The sequence below is a fragment of the Vigna angularis genome, chromosome 9, assembly GCF_016808095.1.
Source record: "Vigna angularis cultivar LongXiaoDou No.4 chromosome 9, ASM1680809v1, whole genome shotgun sequence".
Lineage (NCBI taxonomy): Eukaryota > Viridiplantae > Streptophyta > Magnoliopsida > Fabales > Fabaceae > Vigna > Vigna angularis.
The window spans coordinates 22,831,316-22,849,755 of NC_068978.1; the positions used below are offsets into that span (position 1 = coordinate 22,831,316).

General features: G+C 41.5%; 1 protein-coding gene across 1 annotated transcript in view; it reads left to right on the top strand.

Moving 5' to 3' along the window:
* LOC108322541 (protein DEFECTIVE IN EXINE FORMATION 1) overlaps positions 1–18,440 on the top strand; it is a 33,540-nt gene that overhangs the window by 11,671 nt on the left and 3,429 nt on the right. Inside the window, exons 8-9 of the mRNA XM_017554669.2 lie at positions 7,757–8,013; positions 8,462–8,643. Of these exons, the coding sequence (XP_017410158.1) occupies positions 7,757–8,013; positions 8,462–8,643 (439 nt within the window). The remainder of the gene's footprint in view (positions 1–7,756; positions 8,014–8,461; positions 8,644–18,440) is intronic.

The following is an 18,440-nucleotide window of genomic DNA, read 5'->3' on the forward strand; positions in this document are numbered from 1 at the left end:
GCTGGTTCCCTTTGACGTAAGCCTGACTTCCACCTGATTGTTCGTCGTTGTTGTGAGCCCGCGCCCCCATCATCCTCATTATTTCTTGCAAATCTTGGCATATTGCAGCATAATTTTGGCGTATTGCAGCATAATTTTGGCGTATTGCTGCATAATCTGGTCGTAGCTCCCCTATCTGCGCCTTCATTCTATCAACCGCAATTTCCTTCACCCGCACACGATTCCGGTGGCGTCTCAATCCGGCAGTTTCTCGATTACTTCTTGATCCTTCACCCCCACTCCGATCCGGCAGGTCGGACCAAATGATAGGTTCTTTTAATCAAGAACCTATGAATAGCACTAGAAACACAACACAGAACAGGTACTCGGAATTATACAACCTCCTTTTATTGAAAAGAATCAACAAGAATGGTGTTACAACGTAACCCGAGAGCTTAACCTCTCTCCAAAGAACTACAAGAGTTCTCGCAAAACAATAATACTCCAAAACTGTCCTCTCACCAAACAAGCCACCCCTTTTATACTGACTTTCCTAACTGCCTTGGCAGTTAGGCTAGGTAACGTTTCTCCTTCTACTATATACAATTAGTTCCCTAACATATATATATATATATATATATATATATATATATAATGTGTTTTATGTTAATTAGGGAATTGTCGACTTTTGCTATTGTTTGATATTGGTAGATAGTGTTTTTAAAAATATCTTCTATTTACTATATTGATGTTTGGTTGCCTTATATACTTATCATTTTTCATTATAGATATATTATCCTGTGTGTTTTATAGACGCAAGGAAGATTAATTTTATACTTAGTTTTATTATATTCAATATATAATATAGAAAATGCAAAATATAGATATTGATAACTTAAAATAATCCAGAAATGTAATTATTACTCAAAAATAATGAATGACAATAAATAGCTACTAATGAATCATATTTAAAAAAAATCAAATAACAAAAAATAAAATTAAAAGCCATAATTTTCAAGTTCAAAATTTAAATATAATAAAACATAATGTAGGAGCTGCTGGTTCAATGTGGGTAGGATGGACATGCAGCAGCATCAGCGGAAAATGCCAGCGTCTGCAGTAGCGACAGCAATGTCACCGGCAGCAGGAGTGTCAGCTGTGTTAGCGGCAGTGACAGTTGCAGCTGCTGCGGTAGCGGTAGTGGCAGCGGCTATAGAAGTCGGTCTGCACAATAGTGAAGGAGAGGTTGTGGGCTCAATGTGGGTAGGGTATCCTAAGTCTATATTCTGTTCTAATGTTAGGATTGAGTTAGGTTGTTTGTTGCAGCTCTTTTTTCTAAAAGAAAAAACACTTGGGCTCACTACTGGTGGAAAAATAAGAAAAGAAGCGTCAGCGGATAATGCTAGCGTCCGCAGTAGCGACAGCAATGTCATCGGCAGCAGCAGTGTCAGCTGCGTTAGTGGCAGCAGCAGTGTCAGCTGCGTTAGTGGCAGTGACAGTTGCAGCTGCTGCGGCAGCGGCTATAGTAGTTGGTCTGCACAATAGTGAAGGAGAGGTTGTGGGCTCAATGTGGGTAGGGTATCCTAAGTCAATATTCTGTTCTAATGTGCGGTTTGAGTTGGGTTGTTTGTTGCAGCCCTTTTTTCTGAAAGAAAAAACACTTGGGCTCACTACTGGTGGAAAAATAAGAAAAGAAGGATGATTACGCTTTTCACTTCTTGGGTTGGGTCCATAGCTTCTTCTCTTTTAGTTTCCCACCTCCATCTTTGTTATTTCGTTGTTTCTCGTGGCCTCTGCTGCCACTACTCCTTCGTTTCCTTAGGTGCTGCCTTGTCACTCCGTTTGCAATGCTATTCCGTGACACCCAAAGTAGCAGCGATGGGCCACCATGAAAAACCCGCATTGCCACCACCATGTTGTTATTGCAAGGCATAACTCCGCCACCAATTTCTTCCATGGTGTTGCTGTAGTAGATTTTTTATTACACTGTTTCAACTTAATCTGTATGGACAGGCTATAGAGGGAAAGGAAGCCGAGTTTTGTGAAGGGTGTTCTAGGGTTTTGGCATCACTTTGTGGCTTTATACATTATCAGATAGCAAAGAGTGAAGAGTGTATTGTTATTATTATTATTTTTTTCTGGGTAGAACAATGACTCTAGTTATTAAAGTCATTCTGATTTTGCTTATCAAGAATTAACTACAAGATAGATGTCAGCATTGTCATGCAATTGTGTACAGGAGCGAGACATTGAGCTGAAACAATGTTAATTTTTTGTTAACTTATTACTTAAGATATTGTTAAAATGTAGAAAGTAGCGAGACATTGAGCTGAAACCATGTGTTTCAGAAGTGTACAAATGCTTTTTATATTGAGAAAAAAAAATCAATATAATAAATAAAGGTGATGTGCTATCCTTAAAAATAAATTTATCCTCTAAGAATACAAATATCATACGAGAATAAACAAAAAATTCTTAATAATGCATATATAATCTACATATGCCTCATTCTAAAAGATTGTAACAGATATTCTTGATTGTAAAGGATCAGGTGTCTTATTTTTATAGTTGTAAAATTCTTCCTCAAGGTGGAGCATATAAGTCATTTGTGCACAACTTGGGAAAATTTCAGACATGATCTCCACTATATCATTATCCATCGAAGATGATTCTTGTACTGGAATGGCAATAAGTTATGGGCAGTGGTGAGATACTTAAAGTAAGCGGTGTTGGAGAAGCATCCCTAGGTACCTCAAGATCATATGGTGATGAAGGACAATTGACAAAGGTGTGAAACTGGTTACTTATATCTTGATTAGAAGGACCAAGTGTATCACATGGGACAAATTTAGAAAAGATTTAGAAAGAGACATCATTAGAAACAAAATACTAGTTAAGTTAGGGAGAGGAACATCGCTAGCATTTTCGAGAACAATGATATTTTAGAAAGACACATATGAATGACTGGAGGTGGGGTTTCTCTTGACTAGGTGATAGCAACCTCCTCAAGCTAGGTTGGGCCAAAGCATGAAGAGATACTATGGTGATGATGAAGGTGCGGAAGCTATGGAGGATAAGGGGTAAGGCACGACCTTTGGTGTTTTGGTGGTGATGGAGTGATGTTTGATGGTTCTCTTGAGAGGTTAGGCCAACTCTAGAGGAAGGTAGCTAGAGGAGACCACATGGGATGTTCTAGCCTTTAGTGACCTAAGATGAGTAGTATGACACAAAAATGGTAGTTAACTTTACTCAAATTCAAAGATAATTACAAGGAAGGAGACACCTCTATTTATAAGCTAAGGGTGTCTCTTAAAATCCTAAAAAGCTAAACTTTGCATGCCTTTCCATCCAAGCTATTCTTGGCCGAAAATGGGGTCCTCTAAGGAGTGGACAAGTGTCTACAAATCCTCTCTAATGAGGGAAGAACGTGTGTCACTAACTTTTAGAAATCCTCTCCATTTCTAGAGTGTCATGTGGCCACTACTAAAACAAAATCCTCTCCAATGGAAGCATGACACATGGCACATACTTTCCACATGGTTTGGATGTCCAACTAAGGAAAACCCCTACACTAATTAGGCCTTAATACAAGCCTTAAACAAACCTACACTACTTGGCCAAAATACATGGCCTAAATAAACCTACACTACTCTTCAACCTCCAGATGGCCTATGAGAAAGAGCTTTGCTTCACCTTGCATAGATGACTCTAGCTTCTTCTTGAAAGTGCTTAGGCCATGGCTAGGGTATGTCATCACTAGGTATGTGGGTATGTACAAAACACGTGGATTGAGGCTGGAAATTAGGAAAAAAGAACATAGTGAGGTACTTGATCATTAACGACAAATAATGACATTCGATTAATGAGATAATAGTCAAGAGAGCATTGCCTAAAAAACGATGTGAAACATGACATTCGATGAAGTTCATTTGTAAATATTATCAGAAAAAGATTGATGAATGTATTTACCTAACTAAACTTACAATTCAACATAGAGCTTTTTAAACTTTGTTCCCGTTTCTACAATTTTGTCAACTTGGGATATCCTAGTTGTGCTTGAATCATCATTGGAGAAGCTACAGATGCTCACTGAGTTGTTGACAGAGAGAGATAGTAATTGCAATGCGACTTACATTTGATGCCAATGTCTAATTTGATATTTGATCCTATAAGGTAGAATTATATGGTGAAGTTAATGTCATGAGATTTAGGCACATAAAGATCCAAGCCAATGGTAAGAGATGAAGGGGGTTGGGTAGTACCTTTACCACGTGCTTTTGTTTGTAAACTATTGGTAGCAATGATGGAAGGAAAATTTTTAATAGTAAGGGGTGTGAAAAGAGAATAATTATCAAATATATTATCAGTTGTGCTAGAGTCAATGATCCAAGGACCAAGGGAAGGAGATTGAGAGAGATAAGTAGGAGAATTACTGGTGTGTGCCACCAAAGTAGTGTTACTAGTAGATTGATGAGTTTCACACATTTGAGGAAGTCCTCACATGTTGTTAGAGTTGCGAGGCTTGTCAACTGTTCTTTTAGACTTTTTTTTTCCTATTAAAATATGGGAAAATAATAATAAAATATTTGCAAGAGACAAACTCAGATTGAACAACCAAACAAAATCTGATGTAGCTATAACTATTTGTACTGTCTGGATAGAAGAGGCCAACATGGCGATGGGTGGCTAGAAGTGAGGCACCACTGCACGACAATGGTGGTGGGTTTTCAAATAGAAAAGATGAACATGACGGTGTGTTTTGCACTGTTCTATTCTGTGTTAGGATGGTTGTGTAAGTTGGTTTTAAGTAAGTTTGGCCCTTTAGTCATGTGAGCAAAAGGAGGGAGGTCGTTGGACATGCTACCGGAATAGAGAGCAAACCTGGAAAAAGGTTCTCAAAAAGGTCTTTCCACTTGAGAAACTGGGTCCATCATGCCAACACGGTTTACAAAAGGTTCTAGATACCATGATAAACTATAGAAAATAGAGAGACATTGAACTGAAATCATGTGTTTGAGACGACTCAAGTGCTTTTCTATGTTGAGAAAATGGAATCAATATAATATTAGAGGAAAAATGATATCCTCTAATGATAAGGATACAATATAGGAATAAATAAAACTTTCTAATGATACATATATAGTATAGATACTTCTGATTCTAAAATACTGTAAAGGAAGATATTCATGATTATAAAAGATTTCTGCTATATATATCTAATTATAACATACATGAATTGTTAGGTTCTTGGGTTTGAAACCTAACTCAGACAATCACTCACACCCTCACAGCAAGCAAAAGAACAATGAAAGAATGGGCTACTGTTATTGATACTGATAGAATGTACACAGATAGCGCTAATGGAGGCATAATCCCCCTCTTAGCCCTAACAGAGGCCTAATCCCCCTCACAAGGTCCAAGACCTGTCTAAACAAAAGAATACTCAAAGTTGTCCTCTCTACCAAACCCCCCTTGCCTTCTTATAGAGGCAACCCACTTCTAACTACCCAACGCAATTAATTCCTAAACTGTTTTCTCTCCCTTGCATCTATTACCCATTATAACCTCTCATATTAGATCCTATCATTACACCCCGCTGCAGGACAACCTTTTCCTTAAGGTTGGAATCGTGAAATTTGATCTCCTATCTCTTCTTCATCATCGTGTAATCATATGAAGGGAACCCTCTGGCAACTCCTCTCTAATTCAGGTCTGGAGGTTTGGGTGGTGGCAATTCCTCCTCTAATGACTTCCATTCTTGGATTTTATTAGCTTCTAGCATTTTGGTCACCTCTTTTCCAGAATCATACGCCCTGACGAAATGGTCTTCGATGTCTTTCAATGCTTCAAACAACTCTTTCCCCTCTACGGGTGTATCAAGAACGACAAGGCCCTTTTTTTCTTTGCTGGTCCACCTCTTCACAGAATCCATCCTTCTCTCCTGGGCATTGATTCTTCCATCCACCTTTCCCTCCCCAACCTTCATTCTAATTGTAAGACTGTTCGACCAATGAGTGGGAGACCGTTTTGACTGTAAGATCGTTCAGCCTTTGACTGTAACTTTAAGACCGTTTGGGTCCAACAGTCCTCTTCCGTGCGAATCTGACAGTCCTCTTCTGTTTGGATCCGGCAGATTCTGGGTTTTCAGTGACCCCACACTCTCTACGGCTCCCGATCGGCCTGGGTTATAGCGATTGGCTTCGGACCGCTCGACAACTCTCGATCGACCTGGGTTATAGCGATTGGCCTCGGATAGTGTCACCTCTCCGCTTGGTCGTCCCCAAGATGACTGGTCTTCAATCCCGCTCCCGTTCCCCACCTTTGCGCCTTCCTTGAACTCCTCAACATCCCTTGCGATCCGCATCGCCACCATCAATTCCTACAGGTCGTGTGGTCGAACTTGATTCCGGATGTCCTCTTGCAATCCCGCAAGAAAATATCCTAACAGCTACTTATCCGACACCCTCTTCGTTCAACCCGCCCATATCTTGAAGTATTGTACAAACTCATCCACTGTCCTCGTCTGTTTCGATGCCGCCAAACGCTCAACAATGGTTCCAAACCTTACCACCAACACATCCTTCAATCCTGCCCAAGAACAGTTCTTGGCCTTCTCCCTCTAGAATCGGAACCAGTACCCCGCGCTACCCTCCATACTTATGTATGCTAATCGGACCTTCTCGTCCTCCAATACCCCTTGTAACTCGAATAATTTCTCTGCGCAATTGATCCAGTTCAGCGAATCGATCCCCTCGAAGATGGGCAGCTCCACTCGTTTCTGCCCACTATTTTGCCCCTCGGTACGTTCAAATTCCCTGCTTCCTTCTTCGTCTTCCCGCCTCGCCCTCCGATGTTCGTTGACGGACGCTTGACTTCCGTCCGATAGCCCTTCCTGGTCGCGAGTCCTTCCCCCCAAGATTCGCATGACTTCTTGCAAATCTTTCCTAATCGTCGCTGAATCTTGGCGCAACGCTGCTTTCTCGGCCTTCATTCTATCCACCGCGATTTCCACCATCACTATCTGACCCTCCATTATATTTAATCTTCCGTCGATTCTGTCCTCCATTTTTTCCCCAATTTGGATCCGGCAGGTCGGACCAATTGTTTGGTTCCTGGGTTTGAAACCTAACTCAGACAATCACTCACACCCTCACAACAAGCAAAAGAACAATGAAAGAATGGACTATTGTTATTGATACTGATAGAATGTGCACAGATAGTGCTAATGGAGGCCTAATCCCTCTCTTAGCCCTAACGGAGGCCTAATCCCCCTCACAAGGTCCAAGACCTGTCTATACAAAAGAATACTCAAAGCTGTCCTCTCTACCAAACCCCCCTTGCCTTCTTATTGAGGCAACCCACGTCCATTGCTTTGGAGATGTAAGGTGTTACCAAATAATGATGTCAATCCTATTTTCTGCAAAAATAGAACACGAGAGGAAATTCTTTTCTTCTACTTATTTTATTGTAGGTATAGAAAATTTGTGAGACTACGTAAGTTATTGAGAGATCAAGCCATCATACTATTTTGTTTAAGATAAAATTGTTCAATCATCTTTGCTTCGTTTATTTGGTCTTAAGACTGGCATACTTGTTATTTTTTATCGAGCACTATTCATTTTTACTATTTTTTTACATCCAATACAATGTGGTTTAACATTGATTTGAAAAGTAGATAACTGTTTTTTTTAACATGTATTGGTATAGTCTGCATCTACATATGATCATTTGTTGATTTACTGGTTTTTCAGTAATTATCCACCTTTTAAGCTGTCAGGTATTATGACAACCAGGAGCATCGGAAAGAACTGGGTGACATTGACATTGGGAAATATGTTGCTGGTGGTATTGTTGTTTATAATCTGGATACGAAGCAAATTAAATGGACTGCAGATCTTGATCTGAGTACAGATACTTCAAGCTTCAGAGCCTACATATATTCTTCCCCAACTGTTGTAGATTTGGATGGTGATGGGAATCTTGACATTCTCGTTGGAACCTCGTATGGCATGTTTTATGTATTGGATCATCATGGTAATGTCTAGAGATTCCTTTCGTAGTATTCTCTTTAGTTAGTTTTAAATGGTTTGTCAGGCTTTGATGTTGTCTTCATGGATTTCTTTTTTTGGTAGTCATGTCTTAGTTCTTCCCTTAAAAGATTTTTACCATATTTACAGACCTATTTTTCTTCTATGTTTTAGTCCTCCCTTGAAAGATGTGTATCAATTTTACAAACCGTTTTTTTCCTGGTGTTTTATGCTGTTTCCCTACTGAATGGTGTGTAGCAATACAAGGTTGGACTTGGACATGTTTTCTGTCATGAGTCATCAGATTGGTGGACTAAATGTATTTAATTTTCTGCTTTAATTTTCATGGATTGCAAGTTGTTCTTTTAGGAGCCTTGTTACCTTTTTGTCAAAACTCAAAATTCTGTTACAAGTATACATTGGTAAATTAAATGCTAGTTGTTTCTCTCAAACAGGTAAGGTTAGAGAAAAGTTTCCTCTTGAGATGGCCGAGATTCAAGGATCTGTTGTTGCAGCTGATGTCAATGATGATGGGAAAATTGAGCTAGTTGGTGCTGATGCACATGGAAACATTGCTGTATGGACTCCAAAAGGAGATTTAGTCTGGGAAAAACATCTGAAGAGTCTTATTCCGCAGGTAACTTGCTATCTCAATTTTCCATAGCTTTTTAATGAATGTCGCATGATTTTATGCGATGTATGTTGTCAGTATTTATTCTTGTTTCCAGAGCAATTAATATCTTGGATATAGGTTTTTCAAAATGGTTCGGACAGAATGAGCATAGACTGTTATTGTATAGGTCAAAATGATGCATATTGACTTTTAAAGGTGAGAGGAAGAAAAAACTAAAAGGGGAAGTGGATGTATTACTCCAGTTAAATGTTTGTGGGTTGCTTCCTTTTTTTAGCATACTATAAATTGTTATAAACTTGATAGTTACAGTCTCCATGTAGTAAGGGGGGTGGTTGGTTGGGATGGAAGACTAGAAGGCTGGAACTTTTGTTTCTAAAAACTTGTTTTTTTTCCTCTTTTTTTTTTTAGTATAGACTTTGTTAGATGTTAAGGATTTATTTTCTGTTAGTTGGGCTTAGCCCATTCTGTATTAAGGGCATTGGCCCTTATGTTTCACTATAAATAAAACTACCCTTAGTGTATTCAAAACACAAGGGGATATTTTCTCCTAATCCTCTCCATTTCTCACATGGTATCTAGAGCATAGGATTAGGTCCAGCCAACTCTAGTTTCCGGCACAACTCATCGTCGCCGCCGCGCCACTGTGGCTGCCGCTGTCGCCGCCTCCGCCGCCTCCGCCGCCGCCGCCGCCGCCGCCTCCGCCGCCGCCGGAGTTCCAGAATTGACCGACGACCACATCATCGGCATCGTCTCGCCCGGGCGACCACCGTGGTACAAATATCACAGCCAACGGACCAGTCACGCGCCTCCACGCGCCGCCGCCAGAATCGCCGGAGCCGCCGCTTCCCACCGCGCGTGACGGCGCGTCGCCGGAGAGTTCCGTCGCCGATCTGGACCGCCGTGATCGCCTCCTCGTCCTCTTTCTGGATCTGTGATCGTTGCGTCAATCGGAGCACTTTGGATTTTTAGGGTTTCTCCTTCTCCATGGCATCTTCCTCTTCTACGAACACTTATGTTGGTGGCTCTTCTTCTGATCCTTCAATATACACCAATTATGTGAATGTACACTTGTCTATTGACAAGTTAGATGGCACAAATCATGCAACATGGGCGTCTGACATCAAACTTTGGTTGAAGAGTCAAGGGTACTTAGATCACCTTACTCAAGATGTGACTACTGCTACAACGGATGACACTTCCCGCTGGATGAAAATTGATGCTCAGCTATGCATTATCATAAAATCCACCATTCACTCCTCGTTGAAACAAATGTTTCGATCATATGAAACATGTTCAGAAGTTTGGGCACAGGCGAAGTTGTTGTACACAAATGACACTCAACGCCTGTATGGTGTTTGTCAGGACCTATTAACTGTTATTGGTCCACGCAATCATGGTCCCATGGCCGAATATTTGGGTAAAATTCATGCCCTTCTTCATGATTTTAATGATATATTACCTCCTGCTCCCACTCCTGCTGAAGAACTGGAACAACGATCAAAGTTCTTCATGTTGTTGGCTTTATACGGACTCTCTGATGATATCTCTCATGTCCGTGATCAGATTTTGGGTTCTCCTGTCATACCCAACTTTACTTCTACTTGTTCAGCTCTTCTGCGTATACCGAGCAAACCAGTCACTGAGACATCTCCTCATATTGATGACTCCTCAGTTATGGCTATCCAACGTAATGATCGAAGTCGGCCTCGCAGGCAAAATAAAGGACGTGTTACAAAATGTGACCACTGTGGCAAGTTAGGCCACAAAATTGATCAATGTTATGCACTTCATGGACGACCTCCTCGACCTGTAGCAATGGCCAATTCTGAACCATCTGGAGACCCTCCTACTTCATCTAATACCGTAGAAAAACCTGCAATCTTTAACGAATTTCTCAGATGGTATGAGGATCGTCAGCACTCTAGTTCCACTACATCTGCATCTGTTGCACGTACAGGTACACCTTTTGTTGGTCTGACTCACTTTCACTCCCTCGGATCTTGGGTCCTTGACTCAGGCGCCACCGATCATATCACTGGTAACAAGTCCTTATTTTCTTCTTTGTCATGTCCGGATAACTTACCCTCGGTAACAATGGCTGATGGGTCTAGAGTCTCATCTCATGGTGTTGGTACTGTTGATATTTTTCCGTCCATATCCATTGATCATGTACTTTATGTTCCCGGGTCTCCTTTCAACTTATTGTCCATAAGTCGTCTAACTCGTACCCTTAATTGTGTTATCTCATTTACTAAAGATTCTGTTTGGTTGCAGGACCGGAGTTCGAAACACATGATTGGCACAGGATGTGAGTCTCATGGCCTATACCATCTCCGCCCTTCTCCACATGTTGGCGTAATCATGGAGTCACCATCCCTTCTTCATGCTCAGTTAGGTCATCCTAGTCTTGCCAAACTACAACAACTTGTCCCGAGATTGTCACAATTATCAAGTTTGTCGTGCGAGTCTTGTCAGTTAGGAAAGCATACTCGTAGTTCCTTTCCTCGTAGTGTCTCACAACGGGCATCGTCCCCTTTTTCATTGGTTCATTCTGACATTTGGGGACCTAGTCGTGTTAAGTCCAATTTAGGTTTTCAGTATTTTGTTACTTTTATTGATGACTACTCAAGATGTACTTGGTTGTTTTTAATGAAGAATCGTTCTGAGTTGTTTCCTATTTTCCAATTATTTTTCAATGAAATAAAAACACAGTTTGGGGTTTCTATTCGAACTCTACGTAGTGATAATGGTCGTGAATACCTTTCTCAATCGTTTACACATTTTATGGCTTCTCATGGTATTCTTCACCAAACCTCATGTGCTTATACCCCTCAACAAAATGGGGTGGCTGAGCGCAAGAATAGACACCTTATTGAGACAACTCGTACTCTTCTAATTCATGGTCAAGTACCCTCACGTTTTTGGGGTGACGCCGTTCTCACGGCATGTTATCTTATAAACCGCATGCCATCTTCCGTCTTAGATAACAAAATCCCTCATTCTATCTTGTTTCCTCAAGATCCTCTACATCCTTTACCTCTTAGAGTTTTTGGGTCTACTTGTTTTGTTCATGATTTTAGTCCTGGTCTTGATAAGTTATCTCCTAGGTCTCACAAATGTGTCTTCTTAGGATTTCCACGGTCACAAAAGGGCTATAAGTGTTTTTCCCCTTCCCTCAATCGTCATTTTATCTCTGCTGATGTTACTTTTGATGAATCTTCTTTCTACTTTTCACATCTATCTTCGAGTTTTGAACCTCCACCTGTTACTGTTGATATTCCTATTTTCTGTGATTCTCCTAGTGATGCTCCACCCATTTTGTCTCCTCCTTCTTTGGACTCTCATTCACCACAGGATCGTCCTTCACCACCACCCCTTCAGGTGTATAGTCGTCGCAATCGTCTCCCTCATGACTCACTTCCAGTGCCGGTTCCTGTGTCTCCTCCGGCTCCAGCAAATGAGTCTGACCTGCCCATTGCCCTTCGTAAAGGTATACGCTCTACCCGTAACACTTCTCCCCATTATACTGTTCTTAGTTACCACAGATTGTCACCATCTTTTTATACATGTCTCTCATCCATTTCTTCTGTGTCCATTCCCCACTCTGTGGGTGACGCCTTAACTCATCCTGGCTGGCGTCAAGCTATGCTGGATGAATTAAGTGCTTTACAGAAAAGTGGAACTTGGGAGCTTGTCCAATTACCATCTGGAAAGTCTGTTGTTGGTTGCAGGTGGGTGTATGCTATCAAGGTTGGTCCTGATGGCACTATTGATCGTCTCAAAGCTCGATTGGTTGCCAAAGGCTACACACAGATTTTTGGTTTGGATTATGGTGATACCTTTTCTCCAGTGGCAAAAATGACCTCTGTTCGCCTATTCATTGCCATGGCCGCTCTTCGCCAATGGCCTCTTCACCAACTTGATGTCAAAAATGCTTTCCTTAATGGTGATTTGCATGAAGAAATTTATATGGAGCAACCGCCTGGCTTTGTTGCTCAGGGGGAGTCATCTGGATTGGTATGTCGTCTTCGCAAATCCTTATATGGCTTAAAACAATCTCCTCGGGCCTGGTTTGGTAAATTTAGCTGTGTTGTTCAACAATTTGGTATGTCTCGCAGTGAAGCGGATCATTCAGTGTTCTATCGCCACTCAAATGCTGGATGTATCTACTTAATAGTGTATGTCGATGATATTGTTCTCACAGGAAGTGACTATCTTGGCATCTCTAAGATGAAACAACACCTTTGCCATCATTTTCAAACCAAAGATCTTGGCAAACTCCGGTATTTTTTGGGTATTGAAGTAGCACAATCCAACACCGGTATTGTCATATCTCAGAGGAAGTATGCGTTAGACATCTTGGAGGAAACAGGGTTAATGAACTCTAAATCTGTTGAGACACCTATGGATCCTAACATCAAACTCCTACCAAATCAGGGGGAGCCTTTCTCAGATCCTAAACGGTACAGAAGACTAGTTGGCAAATTAAACTATCTTACTGTTACACGTCCTGACATTTCCTTCGCAGTTAGCGTTGTGAGTCAATTCCTAAACTCCCCATGTGAAGACCATTGGGATGCGGTTGTTCGCATACTGAAGTATATTAAAGGATCACCTGGAAAAGGTTTGCTATATGGTCCTAACAACGATACAAAAATCGTTTGTTATTCAGATGCTGACTGGGCTGGTTCCCCGTCTGATAGGAGATCTACTTCTGGATATTGTGTCTCTGTTGGTGGCAACCTAATATCATGGAAAAGTAAGAAGCAAAGTGTTGTGGCAAGGTCCAGCGCAGAAGCAGAATATAGAGCTATGGCATCAGCTACTTGCGAGCTTGTGTGGCTTAAACAATTACTCAGTGAATTGAAATTTGGAGATGTCACTCAAATGACACTTATATGTGATAATCAAGCTGCTCTCCATATCAGCTCTAACCCTGTCTTTCATGAGAGAACCAAGCACATTGAAGTTGATTGTCACTTTATTCGAGAAAAGATCATATCCGGAGACATCAAGACTGAGTTTGTTAACTCAAGCAACCAGTTGGCAGACATATTCACTAAGTCCTTACGAGGACCTAGAATTGATTATCTTTGTAACAAGCTTGGAACATATGATTTATATACTCCAGCTTGAGGGGGAGTGTTAGATGTTAAGGATTTATTTTCTGTTAGTTGGGCTTAGCCCATTCTGTATTAAGGGCATTGGCCCTTATGTTTCACTATAAATAAAACTACCCTTAGTGTATTCAAAACACAAGGGGATATTTTCTCCTAATCCTCTCCATTTCTCACAGACTTCATCATTTGTTAATCTCTGTCTGCCTGTATCATTATTACTTTTGAACAATGTTGAAGAATGATGAAGGACTAGAGTAAGAGTAAGGTCCTGTTTGGACAGACTTCTCCGTAAAGACATCTAAGAGAAACACAACATCTAGAAATGAAATGAGTTTTTGCATAAGTTAAAATTAGCTTATGCACAAGGTAAGAAATACAAATTAGAGAAGTCATATGAGAGAATTTCTATAAATTAGTTTATATATAAGCTAATTTTTAGTTTTAGTGAAACTTTATCTTTTTTCTTATTTCTCTCTCCTAATAGTCTTTTTGAAGAAGGATGTTCGAACATGATATAAATCTGATAATGCTTTTAGAGAGTAAATGACTTTTTCTTTAGGCCAAAATCATTTTGGCACGTTGCAGAATTAACTCTTCTATTACAATATTCTCAATGTCTTCATCTTCTATCCTCTCTTAATCTTCCAATACAACCACAAGAATGCTTAAAGTCAAACGGAGCCCCTTTTTGAGCAGTCCTGTCAATGAATGATGAAGAACTATAGTTTTCAAGTTCAAGGAAAGATTAAATCTAGGAATGTTTTCAGTGAGTAGATGACTTTATTGGAGGCCACAATCATTCTAACACTTTGCTGCATGGAGTCTTCTTTTACTGCACTCTCAATCTCTTCATCCTAAGCCCTCAGTATGTTCCGAAAGCTGCACATCACCTAGGAGTTGAGGCCATTGGTTATTTATATACTGGTTCCTCTCTTATACATCGTGGTGCCTTTTAAGGACAAACCTATGATAGATCCTCCAAAATAGGTATTAAGCCAAAAGTTAAAGAATAACAAAATGTTACTATTAGTGCCAAATATTAAAGGAAGTTTGAAAAATCTCATTTCCCAAAGAAAATATGTTTTTGATCTCCTTAAAGGAACAAGTAAGTTAGGTTGTAGAACCTCAGTAGTTTCTATTGAACATAATCTTATTGTTGGAAGTCAAGAGAACCCTCATGTGGGCAAAAATCCAGTTAAAAAATAAAACTGATTTATTATTCTCAATCTTAAAAAATACATTGTGATACTCTCTATTTGTAATAATCTAATTCTCCTAAAGAGGGAAATAGGGAAACTAGGAAAGTAAAATAAAATAAAAGATTATATATCTATTTCCTCTAATTAGGAAGATTCTAAAGATATTATCTCAAATTACAACACTCCCCCTCAAGCTGGATCATACAAGATTGTATGAACCAAGCTTGGAATAGACAAACCCAATTAGAGATAATGTCAATAAACCAAATTGCACACACAAACAAATGTAGCCCAAGAGACTCCTCAGCATGGAGAATAATGGACAACAATGGACAACCGTGAACTTGCACCATGAAACTTCAGCTTGGACAACAATGGACAAGAGCGAACTAGCACCATGAAACAGACAACAATAGACAAGAGAGATTTCCATTAACAATGGATGATGACTTGCAGCAGCAAACTGCAAGAATGGATGAAGGCCTGTAGTGGTGAATCGCAACAAATTGCAGGGACTAAATTGCCATCAATAATGGCGAACAACAACAAAGCTTCAAGAACTTGATTTCCATGATTAACATATGGGAGGCCTTCAAAGGCTAACAATGATGAACCTTTAGGGACTTAACTGCCCTAACAACAATGAACCTTTAGGGACTTAACTGCCTTAACAACAACAAACCTTCAAGGACTTCACTGCCCTAACAACAACGAAACTTCAAGGACTTAACTGTCCTAACTTTTAGGGACTTAACTGCCCTAACAACAACGGACCTTCAAGGACTTTACTGTCCTAACCTTTAGGGACTTAACTGCCCTAACAACAACGAACCTTCAAGGACTTTACTGTCCTGAACAGCAACAAACCTTCAGGGCTTAACTACCCTGAACAACAACAAACCTGCAGGAACTGAACTGCCCTGCAGCGACTAACAACAACAAACCTGTAGGGACTTAACCACCCTACAGCGGCTGAAACTTTTCTTTCCCTCACGACTGAACGGCATATGCACGTCAATGATAGAACGTGAAGGTGGAAGAACTGGTGAGAACCGATCCGTACTTGGGGACAAATCTGAAACCCCTAACATCGAACGAGTCAAATCAGCAGGCGGTCTCATAGAACAACTTTCAGTGAGCTGTTACAACAAGGCATTAGAACAACTCTCAGTGAGCTGTTACAACAAGGCATTGGCGGTGAAAAGATCCTTTCACATGGCAGAAACCAAAACACCAAATATTGGGACTTATGATGGTATCAAAAGATCCAAAGAAGTGACACACTAAACTTGAGCCCAAGAAGAAAGTCAGCAATCCAAGGAAGAGGTGATGTAGTGGCGTCGAGAGAATGGTGGAGACAGGTCAGTGGCTCACAAGTTGAATTAATGGAGCAGTAAGGAAAGGAAGAGCGCTCGCTTGGTCCCAAGAAGATGCGTGCATGGATTCCAACTCCTCCAAGTTGGATTGGAGGTGGAACACTTGAAGATAAAAAAGAAGTACTGTTCAAGGGTTGCAAAGAGATTGACAGTAGCTCGCAAAGCGGCGAGACTCCTGTCTGTGGCGGCAACGATTGACTGCAGTGGCGGTTGACTGCGCCGGAGCCGACTGTGGCATTAGCGACATCAAAGCAGGGGAAACGAAAGCAAGAAGCACCAATCAGTGCTGTACAAGAAAGGGAAGAAAAGGCAAGAACAACACAGCACGGCGCGAGGCGAAATCCATTGGTGGAGGCAGAGACCCCTTCGCAATGGAGAAGAAAGAAGTGACGTAGTGGCATCAAAAGCGGACTAGGCATCGAAAGAGGTCTCCCTGGTCATGAAACGTGAGGCGAACAATAGCTCGCAAAGCAGAAGTCGCGGAGAGAAGACGAAGATGTTGTGAAGACAACGAAGATGGCAACCATGGTTGCTATGGAGGGTCAGAACAGAGAGATGGAGGTCTGGCGACACGACCGAAAGCGGCGCGGTGTGATTCTGACACAGGGACGGCGGCGCGTGATGAACACGTGTCAGAGATCTTCTGGAGAGAGGAGGCGTGTGACGGCGCATGTGGACGAGACAGAGACGTCGACCAACTAGGTTAGGTCGCGCTTGAAGAGACGATCCAGATCCGCTGGTCACCAGTCGAAACTGTGACGGTGGTCAGCGACGATCGGACAGATTTGGCACTCGTGGCGGTGCGTGAATGAGAGGTAGCCCTCGGAACCGGCGTGGTTAGCCGTCGCTTAAGGATGCGGTCCAGATCTGCTGGTCACCCGACGAAAGTGCGACGGTGGCCGACGGCGTACGGAGGACGATGGTGGTCGATGGCGGAGAGCTCGGTGCACAGCGAAATAAACAGTGAAGGCAATGGCCTTTCTTGGGTTCTTTGAAGAAGATATTTTCGGTCTCTTTGATTCGATTGGCAATCAATAAGAATGCCAAAAAGAGCCAAAATTGATTGGGCATTAATAGATCTAAAGAACCAGTTTCAGCTACTGGTCCGAAAGGGAATGGGTTCGAATCCCATTTTGATCATACTCAAATAAACTCTGTATTTGGTAATACTGGAAAAAAGGTCAGAATTCTAAGGCAGAACTTGACTAGGGAAATTGGAACCCATTAAAACACATTTTAAAGAAGAGACTTTTAGGGGCGACGGCGGCCATAGCGGCCGGCCGCCGGCGGACAGCAAAGACAGCGGAAGCGGATCAAACAAGCTCTGATACCAAGTTGAAAATAAGACTGATATATTATTCTCAATCATAAAAAATACATTATGATAATCTCTATTTGTAATAATCTAATTCTCCTAAAAAGGGAAATAGGGAAACTAGGAAAGTAAAATAAAATAAAAGATTATATATCTATTTCCTCGAATTAGGAAGATTCTAAAGATATTATCTCAAATTACAACAGTGAGAAAGGGAGAAACCCAGTGGTGGAGCAAGAAAGGTCCTGGTCATGAAACGTGAGGCGATACCCCCTAGGCAGAGCTGGAGGATGACGAAAGCGGAAGGGGATGGTGTGAACTTGAGAAGAAGTCAAAGGGTCAAAAGAAGCTTAAGAGAGTGAGGCGAACAGAAAGCCAGTGGTGCGGTGATCTTTCAACCAGGGAAGGACAGCGCATGAACAGTACACGCCTGAGATCTACCAGAGAGAGGAGGTGCGTGACGGCGCGTTCGGACGAGACAATGACAGCGACCACCAGGGTTAGGTTGCACTCGAAGAAATGATCCAGATTCGCTGGTCACCGGTTGAAACTGTGACGGTGGCCGGCGACTATCGGACAGATTTGGCACTCGTGGCGGCGCCTGAATGACAAGTAGCCCTCAGAATGGCATGGTTGGCCGTTGCTGAAGGAGGCGGTCCAGATTTGCAGGTCACCGGACGAAAGTGCGACGATGGGCGGCGGCGTATGGAGGACGGCGGAGAGCTGCAGTGCACAAAAGAATAAACATCAAACAAGGATTCTGCTACTGGTCTGAAAGGGAATGGGACAA